General features: G+C 49.4%; 1 protein-coding gene across 1 annotated transcript in view; it reads left to right on the top strand.

The window, feature by feature from the left end:
- Positions 1-18,703, top strand: part of LOC116580635 (nodal modulator 1) — a 55,224-nt gene that overhangs the window by 35,517 nt on the left and 1,004 nt on the right. Inside the window, exons 23-30 of the mRNA XM_032327108.1 lie at positions 536-649; positions 1,492-1,619; positions 2,777-2,918; positions 6,235-6,318; positions 7,509-7,619; positions 9,690-9,791; positions 11,225-11,344; positions 16,050-16,142. Coding sequence (XP_032182999.1) covers positions 536-649; positions 1,492-1,619; positions 2,777-2,918; positions 6,235-6,318; positions 7,509-7,619; positions 9,690-9,791; positions 11,225-11,344; positions 16,050-16,142 — 894 coding nt within the window. The remainder of the gene's footprint in view (positions 1-535; positions 650-1,491; positions 1,620-2,776; positions 2,919-6,234; positions 6,319-7,508; positions 7,620-9,689; positions 9,792-11,224; positions 11,345-16,049; positions 16,143-18,703) is intronic.

Raw genomic sequence — 18,703 nt, 5'->3', positions numbered from 1 at the left:
CCCCTAGTAATAGAGGAAATCATAAGTGCACAAAGATACACCTGTTTTGGGATGCTTTGATGGTCCCTCCTTTTCTGTTGCAAAAGTAGGTTGCCGGTCTGTGTGCCGCGGTCGGCCACCCCCTGCTTTAGGGTGCTGTGCATGAGGACACAGTGCACAGGCGTGTGTGGCCTGGCAGTGCGGGAAGTAAGAACCAGTGGTTGGGGATAAGGGGGGGATTGGGGTGCAGGGACGTGTGGCAGGGTCCTATGCTCGATCCACCTGCCCTCCCCTCTCCCCTGCCGTGAACTTGCCTGTCAGTCAACACTAGCCTGTGGTGTTTACACGCTCGTGTGGGCACAGAGGCAATTCTGGAAGACTGCATGCCAGACTCTTAACAGGAGTTACCCCTGAGGTCAAAGAGTAGACGTTCTGTCCCCCAGCAGATCACAATTAAAGAAACACAATCCAGAAGAGTTGCCTCTTGACTTTTGAAACGTTGTCTTCAGTGGGGAATGGGGGTCTACGTTGCTCTTGCTTCCCTTCTCGCCCCCAGATAAAGGCCGAAGACGACCAGCCCCTCCCCGGGGTCCTCTTGTCCCTCAGCGGTGGTGTGTTCCGTTCCAACCTCTTGACTCAGGACAATGGCATTCTGACTTTCTCCAACCTGGTAAGGTGACCTGTGGTTTAGCGCCCGCCAGTTAGCCCCCCTCCCCGAGAGCGTGGGGAACGGCATGCGTGACTTCTGTGGTGCTTGACAACGTGAGAACAGAGCCCCGGTGTGGAGTGTTTTACGTTTCTTAGGGGACCAGCCGTAATTAGAGTATTGCTCTTACTAGAACTTAATGTTGCTGATTCATGTTCCCTCCGCCGGCGCGTCTTGTCTTCCGGCCGCCGGCTTGTCACGACGACAGTGTAATTAATTACCGTGGCCGCAGCGGCTCCTGTCCTCAGCATCCCTCTGCTAGACCACGGCGTCACATTGTTGACAATGCCGAGGCTCATTTGGGGGTTAGCTTGTGTTTCTTCTGCAGACTGTGGTCTGCATGGTGGGAGGATAGCCCCGTCTCCCACGAGATGGTGTCCGGGGCCCTGGCCGGTGGGGCCTCTAGAAGTGTACGTTCATAGGCCGTTCTGTGAGTTGTGGGAATAAAGCGACCGCTGCAGGGACGTTGCCCGCAGGCAGTGAGGCAGCTTTGAATCTTCTCTCCGGGGCTTCCTTGCTGGGTCATCGCAGGGAAGCTACTTGACCTCTCTGAGCCTCAGTTTCTTGATAAAATTCAGGTTGGTTGCTACTTCACAGAGGTACCGTGGGCACCTAATTCTGCCCAATTCTGTTGTCATTGTTGTCACTATAACCCATTTACAGGGGAGTTAGAGTCACTGTTTCTGTCTGTGCGGGAAGTGCCAGAGCTCTGGTGGCCACATCCCTGTCCCTGATGCCTTTAGTGTCCCCGGTTCAGCCACACCTAGAGGTGGCAGCAGAGACTCATTTTGGGTTTCTCTCGGCAGAGCCCTGGCCAGTACTACTTCAAACCCATGATGAAGGAATTCCGGTTCGAGCCGTCCTCGCAAATGATCGAGGTGCAGGAGGGACAGAACTTGAAGATCACCGTCACCGGCTACCGAACGGCCTACAGGTAAGCGGCCCACCTCCTCCCTGGTCGTCCAGGCCTGGGCTGGGGAGTCCCACTCAGGCCTCTGTTTCCTGGGAACCCCACCTCCCCCTGTTCGGGAGTCACAGGAGATAAGAGAGCAAGTCCAGAGAGTGTTAACTGCTGCCTATTTTTTCGAATTCCTCAAATTAGTGATTCCGTCACAAAGTTCCTATTCTGAAATTGGTCTGAGCGAGCCCATTTAGTTGCTTAAAAGTTTGATTTTTACAAGGGCTTGAAACTCGAATTAAATTTTAAGAAGGAGGAAATGAACTCACTTGAGTAAGGCCTCAAAATGTTGGAGAGAGGAAGAAGTGTTAAGTTTTCCTCCATTCCTTGTCTCTCGGCCACTCACATTTTCCAGTGTTTCAGAGAAGATGGTTTGCACAAATGCTGGTAGGCATAGACGATACACTGTGGGTCAGCTATGTTAGCCCAATGGAGCTATAAGTATAGACACGTGTGCACACACCACACGTATGTATTTGTAAAGGTACACGGAAGCACTTGAGATAAAGACCGATTAATCAGAAAGTGAGGAAAAATGGGCCGTTTTCAAATGAGTATGTGGAACGAGAGAGAAACTGATTCCGTTTCATGGGATGCTTCATTATTTAAAATACAACTTAACGAAAATAAGACCAGGTGGAATAAATTAAGGCTTAGCTCTTTTTATTTATTTATTTATTTGACAGAGATCACAAGTAGGCAGAGAGGCAGGCAGAGAGAGAGGGGAGGGAAGCAGGCTCCCTGCTGGGCAGAGAGCCTGATGGGAGGCTTAATCCCTGGACCCTGAGATCATGACCTGAGTGGAAGGCAGAGGCTTAACCCACTGAGCCACCCCAGGAGCCCCAAGGCTTAGCCCTTTTTAATTGTAATTTTCTGGAGCATTCCTTCAAACGTGTAAAGAAGAGCCATTGATGACAGTCTTCTGGCTGGCTCGAGCCTTCAGGCAGGAAGGCTGGATCCAGAAGTGACCCAGCCTGGACTGAATTGCCTGGGTCGTCAGTGACAGTTCTCTCTGGACTGTTCAGCACACCGTAAATTGCTGGTAAATGCTGGACACTTGACTGCAGATCCTTCGTGTGCTTCAGAAAACCATGGGACTTAACCATGGTCTGTGTCTTCTCTTGTCACTCTAGTTGCTACGGGACCGTTTCTTCTCTAAACGGAGAACCGGAGCAGGGTGTAGCCGTGGAGGCAGTGGGACAGAATGACTGTAGTATTTATGGAGAAGACACCGTGACAGATGAGGATGGGAAGTTCAGATTACGTGGATTGCTGGTGAGACTTGGGACGTTTTTTGTTAGTGGGTCCTTTCACACTGTGTGCAGAGGTGTCTTGTGGTGCCCCCAAGACTGGTATGAATGGGCTGGGCAAGGGGCTTAGGGTTGGGGAGTTAGGGCTATAGAATCCTCCTAGTCCCTGTCTTACCTGGCACAGTTTACCTCTCATTGAGCTCACACATTGGGTTGGGGTTTTGTGGCCAAATACAGTAGGAAAACGGTGGGTCTGCTGGAGCTTTTGACTGGTATTGGGTGGTTGTGGCCTAGGCCAGGGTGCTCAGACCTGAAGAGGCATGTGAATGGCCGGAGCGGAGGATGCTGTGTGTGCACTAGGGAGTGGTGAGGACTGTGGTGAAGCCCAGAGGGCAGGCACTGCCAGATCATTTGAATTGTCAAAAGACAAGTCAAAAGTTCAGATTTCCATGTGAAAGCTCCTGACTTTTAGGTGTCAACAAGTAATTAAGAAGAAAAAACCCCCACAAACGCACAACTTTTTTGTGTGGGTCAAACAACCAGCTCATTTTTCCTTTTGGAGGCTCAGTTGCAATGTACGGTTCAGGGTTTCTGGTGCTTCCTCAGTCTGTGCTCGTGTGTTCACGCGTTTGCTCATTCGGCAGACATTACCCATGTCCCATACATATCCTGCATGGTCGCTGTCTGAGTGTAGGTTGGACCACACCCACTGCACTGGGCCCCTTCCCCGGGTTTTCACTCTCACATACAGGATACTCCTAGCTGCCCGCATGGACAGGCACGCACAGCTTTGCAGCAGGCTCCTGTTTGCCCAGATCATCTGAGCTGAAATGTCAGCCAGGTTCCCGGTTTATTTAGATATTTAGTTGGGACACGGCTGTTCTTGCCCCCAAACAAAAAGCATCCCAGGGTCACATACTGGGGTACCTGGGAGGCAGGTCGGAAGGTTGCCTGGTGAGTGTGGTGGGGAGGAGAATGGACTTGGCGGGGTCTTCCTGGCTGTGCCGAGGACTGGAGTTCTGATGGTCCGGCCGGATGCACACGAACTGGGTGGGCTCTGTGCGCCACTCCATTCCATGTTCTCATGGCGTGTTCTCAGCAGAGCCATCAAGATGACCGCTACCTTGCCAGGCTTCGAGTCTGCACAAGTCTTACCGCAATGCTCCTTTCTCGCTGTCCCCTGCTCTGTGTTTGGGGGGAGCCCTGCCCCTAGGAACACGTGGCCTCCAGGCCCCTGCCTTCCTGTGCAGTGGTTCTGAGAACTCACAGGCGGGAGGCCGTAGTCTCCGGCCACTGCAGCCAGGGTAGGAGAGAGGCCTCCGCTAGTGGCAGCCAGGTGCTTGGCCTCATGAGGCCAGTGCAGGCCCAGTCTTTGCAATTCCGTCATTTGCTGGCTGCACGGACACCCTTCTGCTCTCAGCTGCCTAGGTGTGAACCCCGCCTCCGTCATCGCTTAGCTATTTACGTTCAGGCTAGGAAGGGGTTTGTCCTTTCTGTGTCTCCTTCATCATCTGTAAGACAAGGATGAGAGTGAGGTCCACCTCAGAGCTCAGCCGTGGGTGCTAAGTAAGTCGGTGTTTCTGGCACACGCGGCAGTCGGGCACCGGGACTCAGTGAGTAATTGACAGCGTCGACACACACGGCTTCCCCCCGAGAGGGCCCTCATCCACACTGCCAGCTCAGGTCTTGGTTTGCCCAGCAGCTTGAGAAGGGGTCTGGTGGGTGCCTGTGTAGGTCGAACTTAGGTGAGCTTCCCTTACCCTGGGTGGACTCTGTGTTCTTGGCCTGCTTCACTCTCACGGTTGCGGGAACACAAAATCTACATCCCCTTCTTGGTTCTTCCTGCGTCTTGCTGGCCCGGACGTGCTCTTCTAAACTCACCAGCTTAACACGTTTTGTGTAATTAAACCACAGAGAGCTAGTTTCCTTTTCCGGTGCAGTAGATTTCTGTTTTAATTGATGCTCTAAAGACACACTCCTCCTCTTCCTTTTAATATGTGGTAATTTATTAGCGCTCTTGGTAGTTTTTGGAATTACCCTGGGGGCCGCCCACGTGCCAGGCCACAATTCTGGGGGACATCCTGGGCCATTCCTCAGCCAGTGTTTGGGATCAAGTTTGCCAGTCTCCCAGAGGACACAAGGCTAGAGATCCCTTGTTGGAGCTTTCCCGGCCCTAGTCGGGACCCGTTCATCCATTTCACCTTGAGCGGGAAGCTGCGACACTTGATTCCACTGCCAGGGGATGAGGGCAAATCCCCAAGTCCATCAGCCTGGGCCTCGAGTGAGGAGGGGGCCGGTTGGGGTGGATCAGCTGCCTGGCTCCCCGTGACCCAGGCGCAGGAGGACTGGGCAGTCCCTTTTCTGCCCAGGTGACTCCTCACGTCCCTTCCTCTCTAGGGCACAAATGGCTCTTTTGAGCTGAACCCACTACTGCCAGCCCTCACTGAGCTGTAAAGTCAATGAATGTGTCTACCGGCAATCATAAATTTGTTCTCGGTTTTAAAAAAAGTAATGGCTTTATTGTCTTTGTAAAGGTGCCATGTGCTCATTATGAAATAGCTCAAGGAACGTATCCAGACAGTCAGAATCTTAAAAGAGAAAAAACACACCCTATAGCTATCAAAGCACACAGTATTTTAGGAGACCAGAACCTTTTTATCCATGCTAGTTTAAAAATCAATGATTAGATCTTAGGGTTGTCCCCCGTTAGCTGCATATAGACGCCTCTGAACTCGGCCCAGTGCTTTAGATCCTAACCTGTGAGTGGCTCAGTTGTGCCATTGATCGGGAATTGGTTCCTTGAAAAGCATCTTAGAATGATGATTTCTTTGGTAAACTTTGTGTCCGCATGTAAAATTGAGCAAGAGAATAAAAGGTTTGAGAACTGATTTTTCTAAGAAGGAAATTCTCAGATCTCACTTGGCATAAGTCATGTCCATGGTGAGCGTTTGGGAGTATCATGGGTGATGCCCCTCTGCGTGTAAATGCAGGTGGGGAGAGGGGAGCGGGGGGGGGGGTGTGGTGTGGAGTGGGGGTGGGGTTGGACAGCCAGGGAGACTGATTTTATCAGAATAAGCATATTGTGCTTAGCAGCTTTGAAGCAGGAAGCCACATCTAATTTTTCTTGGAGCTTGAAGGAACTGCAGACCTCCAGATACATGTTTCTTCTTCAGGGTGTTTCTAAAAGGGACTCTTAAGAAGGTTAACAGGCCGCAGACAGGGACCGGAGGTGGGGTAGGCATGGCGGCGTGGTTATGTTGCGGGCCTGCTGTTGGAGCAGGCTTGGGGGAGGTTCAGGCGGTAGGCCCCTCTAGACACCTGACCCCTGACTTTGCTTGCAGCCGGGATGTGTGTACCATGTGCAGCTCAAGGCAGAAGGCAACGACCACATCGAGCGGGCCCTCCCCCACCACCGGGTCATCACGGTAAGGCACGAAACTCTGTGGCAGACGGAGAGCAGTATGAGTTCTTCTCCCCCGATCAGAAACACTTTAGGGCTCCCCTGGGTGGCTGCCTTTCCTCTGCTGAGGGGGGAGCTCCGGGGCCCAATTAAGGGTCCTCTTAGAATGGTGTCATCTTCACAAGCAGCGTCTCCTGCAGGGTTTTAATGAGCAGCATCGCTGTCCTGAATCCAGAGAAGTCTGAGCAGTTGCCTCCTCACTCTCCCCCCGACCCTGGCAAACTCGGATCATTATTCTCCAAGTTGAGGACCTCAAGGTCGAGGTGGCATTTGAGATCAAGGGAGGGTAATAAAGACAACATGGGCTTAATTGGTGGCAGGGCCCCTGATTTTCTTATATCCAGATGACCCTGTTTTAGGTGGGCGGAATCTTGCTATTCTGGGTCACGACTTAGCTTATTGGTCCCTAAAGAGGCAGCTCTCCCTCCGGGTCACAGGAAGGAGCCCAGGAGTCATGTGAAGTGAAGCTTTTCTCCCACGGAGTGACTTTCATTTGCTTGACCGGAGGGTTTGGGTGGGATGGCAGGGGTGGGACATGCTGCCTCGTGGTGGCTTGGTTAGGTGGCAGTAGGCATGAAGGTTATGAGGCGCCAGGAGAGGAGTGCGCCGTTTAGGACCATCTGGATAAGAAGTGGATTTTCTTGATGTCTTTATGGCATCTGGCATTTTAAATAGCTGTGAGGGCAGCATCTTACAGTCATGTGTTTCCCTGCCGCAGTGGCTAAGTCCAGGGTCACGGAAAGTCATGAAGACCACGGCCTGGCAGATACGGAGAAAGGGACCAACGGGAGGGGCACACACCTACCCGTGGGGCAGTTGTGCCTCAGCCCCTGCTGATGGCCGCCAGGCAAACACATCTGTCTCAGGTTCCAAGAGAGGCTGGAAAACCTGGCTTTTTATGTGTATGCAGTTTATCTTTAAAATTGTTGGCAAATAAGGGAAACTTAGGAAAAAAAGTTCTGTGCTAGTCCAACAGAACGTGTCGTGGGCTCGCTGTAGCCCCACTTCCTACTACCAGTTTGTGTCCTTGGACTTCGGTGTAGACAACTGAATAGTGAAGTTTGCTATGAAACAGCACCTGGGATGTCACCCAATAGAGTAGAAGTTCCTCTCCCGGCTTCGTTGCCACCAACATTGTTCCTGATCTCTTTCTAGGTTGGCAATAATGACATCGATGATGTGAGCATTATAGTTTTCCGGCAGATCAATCAATTTGACTTAAGTGGAAATGTGATCACTTCCTCCGAGTATCTCCCTACATTATGGGTAAGGCCAGCTTTTTACGGTGAAATTTCTGCGTTCTTTTTGGCTCTGAGAAGAGTAGGAGCAGGATATGTAGACCTTCCCAGCACTCGCTTTCAGCGCGCTGCCGCGAGAGGTGATGAGGGCTGAGGTTGAGATCCCGGTGTGCGTCTGGGAGAGTGCTTGCTGATGGCCTGGGGAGAAAGGCTTCGTACTTAGAGATAACTGTTTGTTTAGCCATAGAATAAGTCTTTGGAAGCATTGTGGTAGCAGCCTAATGAATGCTCCATACGACCTAGAGTCTAAAGCAGAGAGGTAATTTTAAGGTAGAGAGCCTTGTAATTTTTATTCTATATTATTTAAAAAAATTTTTTTTAAGCAGGATTTTTCTTTCTTTCTTTCTTTCTTTTTAAGATTATTTATTTATTTATTTGATAGAGATCACAAGTAGGCAGAGAGGCAGGCGCGGGGAGCGGGAAGCAGACTCCCCGCTGAGCAGAGAGCCCGATGCGGTGCTCGATCCCAGGACCCTGCGATCATGACCTGAGCTGAAGGCAGAGGCTTAACCCACTGAGCCACCTAGGCGCCTGAGCCTTGTAACTTTTAAAATTCTGTCCCTGGTGGAGGCAGTGGGGTGTGGGGGACTAGTATCGGGCAGTCTGAGCCACGTCCTGCTGACCCTGCCGCCACGGGCAGTCACTCTGCTCTTGTAGACCATGGTTCCTCCGCTGTGAAAGGCAAGAGCTGAGATCCCGCGCCCTCTCAAGATATCTTCAGCTCCTGACCAAATCTCCTTGTGTGCCGTTAAGGAAATGTTTATACCCTGCTCTAGGATCCCTTCAGAAATGTCCGTGAATTGCCACAGGAGTGTGTTTTTCAGAGATGGTTGTAATTTTATACACGATGGCGTATTTGGCTTGGGTGAGAACGTGCACTGAGGTTTTAACTCCCCTCTGAGCTTGCTCTTCCTTCCAGCTTAACAAGCATGTTGCCTGTGGGGACCAGACGGGCAGGGCCAGAGCAAAGCGGGCTGGGTGGGCTGTGGGACAAACTGTAGCAGACAGGAAGGGATGGCACGTCTCCGTGTGATTGTTGTCCTGTTGGAGTCCTGGCTCACGGTTGGGGTCACCTCCCAATTTCCCAGAGAAGCTGGAAATTAGAGTTACCTGAAATCATCTGTTTTTTTAAACACGGCCAGTGAACTCACATTTGCTCAGAACACCACATAGGGCATAAGAATGCATACATGGTCTTGGATGTGACCCCTGGTCTCTAGTCTGTGACTTTTATTTTAGGAAAACGCCTTGTGACTCGTGTGTTCTGTATACGGGTGTCTACTTGGGCCCTGGGGAGGGGCGCCTCTGGCTTCCTCCTGTGGCAGGTGCAGGGCGGAGCCCCTAGAGCCATCAGCATCAGCCAGGACTGTCCCTCCTTCGCCTGTCTTATTTCTCGCAGTAGTGACAATGAGGACAGGCCAGAGAGAAAGGCTAGAAACAGGACTGAACTGGAAGCAGCTTAGGCAAGCCGATGCGAAAGGAATGTTTTGAGCTTAAGCAGTACTGGTGGAGTTGAGGGTCCAGCATGTGGAGAGGCCATGCTGGGTGGCACCTGACCTTCAGTGATGTGGCTTGAGCCCCAGGTGCTACCACGTGCAAATTGTGGAACTTTAGGGGGTACAGTCTCGGGGCCTCCCTACGGTAACAATGATGCCCTTCAGAGCCAGTGTTAGTGACGGCGTGTGTGCAGAGTGCCTCTTGCTTCCCCAGCGTTCATAGCTGTAGTAGAAACTTCCTTTTACTCTTGTCGTTATATTAACTGTTACCATCTTAAACATTAGCCTAAGTCGCCACAATCGATTTTAAAATCTTAACATTTCTATGCAGGTCATGGGACTAGGAGTCTCAGGCGATGGAGGGATGCATTATGTATTCTGGCCGGGGGTGGGCGGTTTCTCTCTCAGATATCTGCGTTCCCAAAGATCCTTCTCTCCGCCAAGAGCTAGGCCATCCTGAGGAAGAAATGAAGTATTTGAAATGAAATGTTGATCGTGTTTTCATTTCGAAAGCACGCCCTGCTTTGTTTTCTGCTCTCCAGGTAAAGCTTTACAAAAGTGAAAACCTTGACAACCCAATCCAGACGGTTTCCCTGGGCCAGTCCCTCTTCTTCCACTTCCCACCCCTGCTCAGAGACGGCCAGGTAACTAACACCGGTGGCTGCACTCCAGCCCGTGTCTTCGTCTGACTCTGCTTCTGTGTTTAAGGAAGGCGTTTCCTCCTTCCTAATACCTCTGCAGAAATGGTTGACATGCTCTCTGATCAGAGGAGGTTGGGTTCTATAGAGTTTGTTTTCTTAATTGACTCTTTATCTGTTTACAAAAAATCATATACATCCATGCAGGAGATTTTTGGTGGGGGAGGGGACATCCAGAAAGGTTCCCTTCAATTAGAAGTAGCCCCTATGGGGTTTCATGTGCTGATGGGTATCCTTTCGTCTTTTTCCATTGTGTGCTTATGTGTCTGTAAATAAAAATGTACAGGTATGTTTATTGTAATAATGCAAGGCTGGGACTCTTCTGTACATTGTTCTGTATAGTCTGTACTTCTCAAGTCTTTTCTCTGTGCTTAAACCTTTGTAACGTGGTTTCTTGTGGTTGCACAATAGTCTCTAATACAGGAAATGCTATAATTTATTTAGCTAAGCCCTTAATGGTAGACATCATTTATACTGCTTATGGAATGTTTATTATCAGTTGTATTTGGACAGAGCAAGCTATTGCAGTTGTCATGGTGACAGCAAACTTTGTAAAGAATTCTGTTCTTTCCTGGTGGGCCTGGCATGTGGTTTATCAGTAGTGAACCTACCTAAGACATTTTCTGGCCCGGCTTCTTACCACCTGCTCCAGGGATAATAAACTATGGCCCCTTTGGGGCAGGAAATGGCTGTAAAATAATGAAATAGATTCCGATGGACCCTTGGAGTCGCTCCCCATTTCTCAAGATGCCCTTTACACTCGCCATCGTAGGCAGCACAGCTCTGTGGAAATAGCATGGGCTTTGGGGGCAGACTCCCCCTGGGCTTACTGTCCATAGTGAGATGGGAGCAGTAAACCTGACCTTGTCCGTGGCTGAGAGCAGAGCAGGTGTCTGCCTCATGTAGTGCTCGTGGCGTCTAGCACACCACTGGGGCTCCGCATGCAGGGCTGGGACCACCACTGGTATCATTCCAGAGATGCTGTGTTCTTAGAACTCGGCCAGCTAATGAGCCACTTAAGTTCCGTCCCTTAAAAGTCAACCTCATTTTGGATTGAAAGAAGTCTTTCTCAGTTGGATCGTGTATCTCCCTCATCAGAAGTGGCTCGTAATAACTTTCTATGTTTCATAAAGTCAGATCCTCAAAGGACTACAGTTACGTCGTTGTTGAATATGCTAATACAGTAATGCCCCAGGCTTTGAGAGCTTTACTGGAAGATGCCATCTCCAAGATGTTGGGGACATCGGCTGTCACTGATAGGATAGCCCGCTGAGCTTCCTGCTCTGAAGTTAGCGACCTTGGTTTGGATGTGTAAACCGAAGGGTTTCTTTAAACGCAGAAGGTCTTTTGTAAAAGTGAATTCTTTTGCTTGTGCACAGAACTACGTTGTGCTGTTGGACTCGACGCTCCCCAGATCCCAGTATGACTACGTCTTGCCTCAGGTTTCTTTCACGGCTGTGGGCTACCATAAACACATCACCCTGATTTTTAATCCCACGGTAAGGAAAAGGGGGAGTTTGGAAACAGCCGATCGGGGTGGCGAGAGAAGAAATACTGCACGACCCATGCCGGGTTATTAGCGAGGGAGAGCAGCTGTCGGAGGGCTGTTTGAACTTCAGGTCCCTTTTGCATTCTGGGTTTCTCTAGATGCTTTTCTACTTTTTCGAGTTCTGGTGTCTTCAGTTCCCTTTGAGAGGGAAGCTGTCAGTGAGGGGAGGGGATGTGTTTAGGTCAGTGGCTCAGATGTGACTTTCTGGGAGAATGGTCACCGCTCTGTTGTGGTTGGGGTGTTGTGGTCCTTCAGCAGGAGGCACGGGACCCCTGACCTGCCCACATTTCTAGAACCAGGTGCCAGTTTACAGGAAATAGAGAGGACACAAGCCTATAAAGGATGCTGCAGGGATGTAGTGAACTAAGTGTAGGTTGTGGGAAACTGGGGGACATTAACCCCTGGAACCTGATTTATTCGACAAATTGCAAGAGAGAGAAAAAAACAGCACAAATAGGTGGGGTACTGTAGATTAAAAGAAACTTGCTTGTTTTCAAAATTTTTATTATTTTTAAAATTATTTTTCAAAGATTTTATTTATTTGAGAGAGTATGAACAGGGAGGGGGCAGAGACAGAGGGAGAAGCAGATTTTCCACTGAGCAGGGAGCCTGATGCAGGGCTCGATCCCAGGACCGTGAGATCATGATCTGAGCCAAAGTCAGACGCTTAACCCACTGAGCCACGCAGGTGCCCCGGAACTAGCTCATTTTACCAGCCTCTTACAATATGTAGACCTCATGTGTCAAACACACTAAAAAACCACAGGACAAACAAACCACGCACTCATGAGACGATTATTTAGATCAGCGCTTCCCAAAGCTGGCGTGCAGTAGAATCACCTGAGGATTACACACACAGAAGTCCCAAAAATGGGTGCCGGGGCCCAACCTCAGACCTACTGATCCTGAACTTGGGAGGCAGTGAGAGTAGAGCCCACAGAGCTACAATAAAACAGAAGTCTGGCCTCTGAGCTACTGCACTGGTCACTGTCAGTGGGTCTTTTCAGCGTGAAGAGTCAGAATTCTATTTTTTTAAAAAGGTAACTATGTGCAGAGGACCATATTTAGCTACACCTTGTTCCTTTTTAACAGCTGCGTTATAAAGCACTCCTCCGTATGGCTCTTCCACAGTACGTTCAGTTAGCCCCTGCTGGATGGAAGTTCGCGTTGCTGCTGGTTTTCTGATGTTCCAAATAACCCATTAGTGATTGCCTTTGTGCAGGCGTGTGTCTGAGTGCTTGTCAATCTGTCTGTGGAACAGACCCGGAGAAGTAGAGGGGCAGGATCACAGGGTCAGTGCATCTGGAATCTTGCTGGCCGGGGCTGCTTTCCCTCCGTGGGGCTGTCCGGTTTGCATTCCCGCTAGCAGTGTATGATGGCAGCCCTTCCCCCAGCAGAGCGTGTGGTCAGACTGAAGAATGTTCATAGTCTGGTGCATGAGAAATGGCATCTCCGCACCGCTGTCCCCTGCATTTCTCATCCTTCCGCGTGGTTAAGAACCGCTTCTGTGTTCCCTTTCTGGAAACGGTTGACGTTTTTCTAGATTGTTGGTCTTTTTCATCTGTTTTGGAAGCCCTTTGTCTAAAAGGGAGTCTCACCCCCTTTTGTGATACATGTTGTACCTATTTTTTTCCCAATTTGCTTTTTCATTTTTTTTTTTTTTTTAAAGATTTTATTTATTTATCAGAGAGAGAGGGGGGAGAGAGTGAGCACAGGCAGACAGAATGGCAGGCAGAGGCAGAGGGAGAAGCAGGCTCCCTGCCGAGCAAGGAGCCCGATGTGGGACTCGATCCCGGGACGCTGGGATCATGACCTGAGCCGAAGGCAGCTGCTTAACCAACTGAGCCACCCAGGCGTCCCTGTTTTTTCATTTTGATTATGCAAACATTTATTTTATTTTTTAGGTTAAATATGTCAGTCTTTTTTTTTTTTTTCATTGCTTCTGAATTTTGAGTCCTAGTTCAGAAAGTCTCCCCTACTCCCAGATTTTAGAGGCATTTCTTTTTCCTCCGGTACGTGTATGGTATCCTTTTGTACATTTCCATCTCTGTCCATTTGGAGTTTTTCCTTGTGTAGGGTGTGAAGAATAGTTCCAAAGTGATCTTTCCCATGTGCAATCACGTTACCATTTTGTGCTTTTCGACACCGTCCTAGGTGGGAGGTAGGTAAGAATTATTTTCTGTCATCTGTCGATGGGACCCAAGGAGAGACTGGGCCATCCTGGTCACCTGCTCGTGCGCAGCAGAGCTATGATTTGAATACAGTTCTTCTGCTGCCTTCTGGGCGTCTCTGACAAGGGACTTGTGCTCACTGACTTGGCAAATAGGATTTTACCTGAAGTAGAGTTTGCTGATGACTCCAGGAGGAAGCATTTTCCTTGCTGTGCATGGTGGACACCTGGTTAGAAGGTGCCAAAGAGATGAGTATGTAGGGACTATCGGTCCCTGTGGAGGCAGATCGCCAGGCCCGGGAGAGCAGACAGTCCCCGTGAAGGGCACGGATGGTGGCTGTTTTTGACATTCCCTAGACACCCCCCAGGAGACTTATCTGGATCCAGGGGAACACAGGCAGCGCCCATGTCCCGTAGCTGCTGCCAAGAATGTGTCTGTCACCTGGTTGCATGTGAGACCAGGGCACCAAGTGGTCTCACATGCAACCAGGTGACAGGTGCAAGGCGTGCCTACTCCTGCTGGGCCCATGCAGGGGATTCACTGCTGATCCCCGCAGCACACCTTGTGCCGTTGCTCACTTTTGACTGAAGCTCAGAGAGAATAAGTAACGTCCCTGCGGTTCATCAGCAAAGCCAGGACTCAGAATGAGGTGGTTTGTCTCACATCCCGCGGTGTCTGGAACATCACTGATGTTTTTACTCAGTATTTCACGCACTACTTGGCACTTTACATAGCTGGTCTCGTTGAACCTCATGTTCCCCTGCCGTGGGTGCCGTTCGGATCAGGGCCACTTAAGACTGAATGAACCGCGGCTTCCCATGAGTGCCCAAGGTCACGTGGCCAAACCCAAAAGCCTTCATCCCTCTGCAGTGTCCCCATTAAGTATTTACTTCCGGGGAGAATGTGCTGGGACCCAAGACGTGTCGGATGATCCAGGAGTAGGCAGTGGGAGGAGGAAATCTGCTCCTGCCCTGATTCTTCCATTTTTTTTTTTTTTTTAAAGATTTTATTTATTTATTTGACAGAGATTACAAGTAGGCAAGAGAGGCAGGCAGGGAGAGAGAGGAGGAAGCAGGCTCTCTGCGGAGCCGAGAGCCCGATGTGGGGCTCAATCCCAGGACCCTGGGATCATGACCTGAGCCGAAGACAGAGGCTTTAACCCACTGAGCCACCCAGGAGCCCCTGATTCTTCCATTTTTAAGAGACCATCCCATTCTGCCTCAGCCGTCTCGGGTAAAATGGCCCCATCGTCATTCTCCAGCCCAGATGCTCTCAGATATTTTGGTCACAGGACACTATTGCTGTGTTCAAAGTTGTTGAGAATCTAAGAGAGCTTTAGTTTATGTGTGTGTGATCTCTCTTTATTATATTCCATGAGCTGTCAGAGCGACGAAGTCATCATGTAGCTTTTGGAATAGTCCACTGTTCAGTTGTTTGAGAACAAGAGCAAAAAAGACGCATGATTTCTTAGCATAGCCATGAAAATAGTTTCACCTTGAAAAATCCCCTGAAAGGGCTTTCCCGGACCACACTTTGAGGATCAGTGCTCTGTCCCCTTAATTTGTTCTGTAATTATCTGAAAATTTCCATTTATTTGTTCCCTTTGTGCGGGTGGAGGGAGCTAGGGTGCAGGTTCCTTTGCCAGTACAGAGACTCAGCATCTCAGGGGGGTTAGGAAGATGGAGGTTTCTGTCTTCTGTCAGTATCCAGGACTGAGGAGTCCTGGGATGGTGTGGAAGCCCCAACGTATTAGGGACCCAGCCTCCCCCTCTCTTGGGGCTTTGTCATCCCGTGGCACATCCCCCTTCTCACAGATGACACATCTGACTGGCAGGAGGGGAGGACACCACTGCTCTTCTAGGGAACGGCATGGATGTGTTACAGAATACTTTGGTTCATGTAGCCTTAGCCGAATTCCATGGCTGTCCCGGCTGCAAGGGAGGCTGGGAAGTGTGTGTAGTCTGATGGCCCAGGTGAAGGTTGGGGTTCTGTTGGAAGAAGGAGCAAGTGGCCAATGGGCCACAGGTGGCAGCCTGCCTCTTCTCCTCATGGGGATTAATCTCTGGGACCATCTCCTTTGTCACTGGGGACCTGAGCCTAGCACCCCTGGTTCCCAGTACTCCCTTGTAGGAAGGAGCCCCTGTGTGTGGCTGGGGCTCTGCGCAAGGTGCCCTTCTCAGCCACGGGGATGGCCTGCTCTCCACAGCTCTTGCTTTCCTCGGGTAGGGGAGCAAACGTGCCTGGTTACCTGCCTCGGTCTGCCCCAGAGCGGCAAAGAGCAAGCCGGGAGAGTGTGGGGAGCAGAGTCACCTGACAGTGTATCCAGGTCACTGCCCTTGCTGCTTGTGGAGAGCAAGAGCTGGGTCACACGGGGTGCCTGGGTTCCTGGCGGGGTGGGCAGAAGCGGTGTGGTGGGGAGAGAGGGGGTGGGCTGCAGGGAGTGGCAAGTGTGTAAAGCAGTGACAGTTCTCTTGGTGTCTGCAGAGGAAACTGCCTGAGCAAGACATCGCACAGGGGTCCTACATCGCCCTGCCTCTGACGCTGCTTGTCCTGTTGGCCGGCTACAACCACGACAAGGTAGGAAACCCAGAGGCCTGGTGAGAAAGCACCGTGTGCGGGGGAGCGCTGTCCCACACCATCGGCAGCTGTCGCGTGTTATGGAAGTTACACGAAGGCCTCAAGTCCCGTCCCCTAGCTTCCTGTCTTTCTTTCTTTTGCTATCTTTCTTTTTAAAATTTAAAATTTTTATTATTTTTTAATGTTTCAAGTTTTGATTTAAATTCTAGTTAGTTAACATACAGTGTAATAGGAGTTGCAGGTGTAGAATTTAGTGACTCATCAGTTGCACACAACAGCCAGTGCTGATCACAAGTGCCTCCTTAATCCCCACCACCCGTTTCCCCAGCCCCCACCCACCTCCCATCCAGCAACCCTTAGCGTGTTCTCTGTAGTGTCCAGTCGGCTTCTTGGTTTCCCTTTCCCTCTCTTTTTTTCCCCATTTGCATATGTTTTGTTTTTTCAGTTCCGCATATGAGTGAAATCATATGGTATTGGTGTTTCTTTTACTTACTTCTTTTAGCCTTCTGTTCTCTAGATCCATCCACATTGTTGCAGATAGCAGGATTTCATTCTTTTTGATGGCTGAGTAGTATTCCTCTCTCTGTGTGTGTGTGTGTGCGCGCGCGCGCATGTGCACACGCAATTAACCATTCATCAGTTGATGGACACTTGGGGTGCTTATGCAATTTGGCTATTGTTGATAATGCTGCTATAGACATAGGGGTGCACACACCCCTTCAAATCAGTGTTTCTGTATCCTTTGGGTAAATACCTAGTAGTGCAATTGCTGGATTGTAGGGTAGTTTTTAACTTTCTGAGGAGCCTCCAAACTCATCTCCAGGGTGGCTGCACCAGTTTGCATTCCCACCAGTGGTGCACGAGGGGCTCCCCTTTCTCCACATCCTCACCAGCATCTGTTGTTCCCTGGGTTAAATTTAGCCATTCAACTGGTGTGAGGGGATACCTCACTGTAGTTTCGATTTGTCTGTCCCTGATGATGAATGGTGTTGAGCATCTTTCTATGTGCCTCTTAGCCATCTGGATGTCTTCTTTGGAGAAATGTCTATTCATGTCTTCTTCCCATTTCTCAACTGAAGTATTTGTTTTTTGGGTGTTGAGTTTGGTAAGTTCTTCATAGATTTTTAGATACTAATCCTCTAACAGATACGTCATTTGCAAATATCTTCTCCCCTCCCGTAGGCTGCCTTTAGTTTTGTTGACTGTTTCCTTTGCTGTGCAGAAGCTTTTTATCCTGAGGAAATCCCAGTAGTTCATTTTTGCTTGTTCCCCTGTCTGTGGAGACGTGTGCAGCAAGAAGTTGCTGCACCTGAAGTCAAAGAGGTTACTGCCTGTGTTCTCCTCTAGCTATTGGTTTCCTATCTCACATTTAGGTCTTTCATCCATTCTGAGCTTATTTTTGTGTGTGGTGTATGGGGATGGTCCAGTTTCATTCTTCTGCATGTAATTGTCCAGTTTTCCTAACACCATTTGTTGAAGAGGCTGTCTTTTTCCCATGGGACATTTTTTCCTGCTTTGCCAAGGATTAGCTGACCATAGAATTGAGGGTCCCTTTCTGCTCTCTATTCTGTTCCATTGATCTGTGTGTCTGTTTTTGTGCTGTACTGCCTTGATGCTGACAGCTTTGTCATACGGCTTGAAGTCTGGAATTGTGACACCTCTAGCTTTTCTTTTATTTTTCAGGATTGCTTTCGCTATTTAGGGTCTTTTGTGGTTCCAAACAAATTATAGGATTGTTTGTCCCAGCTCTGTGAGAAATGCTGGTGGTGTTTTTTTTTTTTTTTTTTTTTTTTAAGATTTTATTTATTTATTTGACAGAGAGAAATTACAAGTACACTGAGAGGCAGGCAGAGAGAGAGAGAAGGAAGCAGGCTCCCTGCTGAGCAGAGAGCCCGATGCGGGACTCGATCCCAGGACCCTGAGATCATGACCTGAGCCGAAGGCAGCGGCTTAACCCACTGAGCCACCCAGGCGCCCCAACTGGTGGTGTTTTGATAGGGTTTGCATTAAATGTGGAGATTACTTTAGGTAGTATAGACATTTTAACAATATTTGTTCTTCCAATCCATGAGCATGGGATGTTTTTCCATTTCTTTGTGTCCTCTTCAATTTCTTTCATAAGTGTTTTATAGTTTTCAGGATACAGGTCTTTTTTCTCCTTGGTTAGGTTTATTCCTAGGTATGTTAGGGTTTCTGTAAAAAACCATTGTACATTGTATTCCATTGTAAATGGAATAGATACCTTGATTTCTCTTTCTGCTACTTCATTGTTGGCATATAGAAGGGCCACGGATTTCTGTGCATTGATTTTGTTTCCTTTGACTCTACTGAATTCATGTATCTGTTCTACCAATTTTGTCATGGAGTTGCTCAGGTTTTCTACGTAGAATATCATGTCATCTGTGACTAGTGGAACTTTGACTTCTTCTTTGCCAATTTATATGCCTTTTCTTCTTTTTTTGTTGTCCAATCACTCTGGCTAAGAGTTCCAGTACTATGATGAATAAAAGTGGTGAGAGTGGACATCCCTGTCGTGTTCCTGCCCATAGAGGAAAAGCTTT

Source organism: Mustela erminea, chromosome 20 (genome assembly GCF_009829155.1).
Source record: "Mustela erminea isolate mMusErm1 chromosome 20, mMusErm1.Pri, whole genome shotgun sequence".
Taxonomy (NCBI): domain Eukaryota; kingdom Metazoa; phylum Chordata; class Mammalia; order Carnivora; family Mustelidae; genus Mustela; species Mustela erminea.
This window is presented reverse-complemented; position numbering and strand designations above follow the sequence as displayed.